We start from the raw sequence: 2,722 nt of genomic DNA on the forward strand, positions 1-2,722 counted from the left end.
ATACTGTACGCAGTGTGTAGGTCTTTTGATATGTGTGTGGCTAAAGTATACTGTACGCAGTGTGTAGGTCTTTTGATATGTGTGTGGCTAAAGTATACTGTACGCAGTGTGTAGGTCTTTTGATATGTGTGTGGCTAAAGTTTACTGTACGCAGTGTGTAGGTCTTTTGATAGAAGAAGAAGAAGAAAAAGAAAAACAAGAAACATAAAAAAGGACAAGAACAAGAAAGAAGAACAAGACGAAGAACAACAAGAAAAAGAAAAAACAAGAACAACGAGAACTAGAAGAATTTTTTAAAAAAAGAACGAGAAAAAGTCCAAAGAATCTATTTAACTCCTGTACTTCCATCTCCTTCATATCCACCTTATAACAACAGCAGCAACAACAACAAACAACAACAACAACAACAACAACAACAACAACAACAACAACAACAATCCTGACCATCAATGATTTATTTATAGAGGCACCAGCCATCCATGTCCAGGTGCTGTTTTAGCCTAAAACAACAATAAACAACAATAACAACAAAAACAACAACAACATCAACAAAAACAACAACAACAACAATGACAACAACAACAACATCGACAACAACAACACCAACAACAATGACAACAACAACAACATCAACAACAACAACACAAACAACAACAACATCACCACCACCACCACCACCAACAACAACAACAACAACAACAACAACAACAGCCCTGTACCTCCATCTCCTTCATATTCACCATACAACAACAACAACAACAACACTCCTGTACCACAACACCACCACCACCACCAACAACAACAACAACGACACCCCTATACCTCCATCTCCTTCATGTCCACCTGCCCGTCGTGGTTCAGGTCCATGATCTCCCGGAACTCTTTCTTCCTCTCCTCCTGCCACTTTCTGTCCATCTCCGCGTACTCCTCGTTTTCCACCTCCCCGGGAGGCAGCATGATGAACTCGTCCTCCGTGATCACCTTGTCGTCGTTGGTGTCTGTGGGGAGAGGGCAAAGGTCAGCAGTGGAAGGGGCAAAGGTCAGCAGTGGAGAAGAGAGGGCAAAGGTCAGCAGTGGAGAGGAGAGGGCAAAGTTCAGCAGGGGAGAAGGCAAAGGTCAGCAGTGCAAGGGAGATCGTAAAAGTCAGCAGTGCAAGGGAGATCGTAAAAGTCAGCAGTGCAAGGGAGATCGTAAAAGTCAGCAGTGCAAGGGAGATCGTAAAAGTCAGCAGGGGAGAGGGCAAAGGTCAGCAGTGGCGAGGGCAGAGGTCAGCAGTGGAGAGGACAAAGGTCAGCAGTGGAGAGAGAAAGGTCAGTAGTGGAGAGAGAAAGGTCAGTAGTGGAGAGAGAAAGGTCAGTAGTGGAGAGGAGAGGGCAAAGTTCAGCAGGGGAGAAGGCGAAGGTCAGCAGTGCAAGGGAGATCGTAAAAGTCAGCAGGGGAGAGAGCAACGGTCAGCGGTGGAGAGGGTAAAGGTCAGCAGGGGAAAGGGGAAAGGTCAGCAGTGGAGAGAGAAAGGTCAGCAGTGGAGAGAGAAAGGTCAGCAGTGGAGAGGGCAAAGGACAGCACAGATTAAATTAGGTCAACAGTGGAGAAGGCAAAGGTCAGCAGGAGAGAGGGCAGAGGTCAGCAGGGGAGAGGGCAAAAGTCAGGTACAAACCAAATGAGGTCAACAATGGAAAGAGAAATAAGAGAAGCGCAGATCAAAAGATGGAAAAGGTCATTAGAGAAAACTAGGTCTCAATGACCCCTTTAACCAACTCCTCTGAAGATGTTCTGGGCCCTGATCTCCAACCCAACCCACTAATCCCATCGACTCAACAAACCCACCGGACCAACTGAACAACCAAACCTACAGACCTCACCCACCGCAGCGACCTGAGTGACCAATGACCCCAGGGACCCACTCCTCAGGAAACGTTCCCTCCCATGGTCTCCCAGCAACCATACTGATCAACAACCCCAGTGACCCTATGACGACCATAGTGACCTTGTAACCCCACGAACCCTGTGACTACTTCAATGACCCTACTGGCCCACGGGGACCCAACGACCCCCACTGACTGACTCCTCGGAAGACATTCCCAGCCATGGTCTCCCACCAACCCATGACCCCAGCGGCCCTGTGACGACCCTCACTGACCTACTCCTTGGAAGACATTTCCAACAAAGGTATCCAACCGACCCATGACCCCTGTGACCCTGTGACGACCCCAGTGACCCTGTAAGGACCCCCACTGACCAACTCCTCGGAAGACGTTGCGAGCCATGGTCCCCCACTAACCTACTACCCATCTGACCCTGCGACGACCAAATTGACCCTGTGGCGATCCCCAGTGATCCTGAGACACCCCCACTGTTTTAGTAGAGGTTTTTACGGCGCTCGCAACTGAATAAGGTCATATGAGCGCCAGAAGATTAGAGGTGTTACAAGAGAGTAGCAAACATAAAAAGGAAGAAGGGGAGATAAGGACAATAGATGTTTGATAGGAAAGAAGGAGCAAACCACACCAGAGCACCCGCCAACCACCCACACCATGACCCCCACTGACCGACTCCTCGGAAGACATTGCGCGCCATGGTCTCCAGCGAGCGCTTGCTGTGCTCCGGGTGGCGGAAAGCCATGAACTCCTCCTTGGTCAGCTGGTTGTCCATGGGATCGGAGTCCGCCTCCATCCAGCGGAACTTGTACGACACTAAGGCGTCCTTGTCTGGGGAGGTGAGG

General features: G+C 49.3%; 1 protein-coding gene across 1 annotated transcript in view; it reads right to left on the minus strand.

Moving 5' to 3' along the window:
* Nucleotides 1-822: 822 nt before the first annotated feature.
* The window catches only part of LOC101847995 (45 kDa calcium-binding protein), a gene marked incomplete at both ends in the record, with an annotated part of 9,673 nt that continues 7,773 nt past the window's right edge, over nt 823-2,722 (minus strand). Inside the window, 2 exon segments of the mRNA XM_013088459.2 lie at nt 823-998; nt 2,550-2,708. Of these exon segments, the coding sequence (XP_012943913.1) occupies nt 823-998; nt 2,550-2,708 (335 nt within the window).

The sequence above is a fragment of the Aplysia californica genome, unplaced genomic scaffold (genome assembly GCF_000002075.1).
Source record: "Aplysia californica isolate F4 #8 unplaced genomic scaffold, AplCal3.0 scaffold00747, whole genome shotgun sequence".
In the NCBI taxonomy this organism is placed as follows: Eukaryota; Metazoa; Mollusca; class Gastropoda; order Aplysiida; family Aplysiidae; genus Aplysia; species Aplysia californica.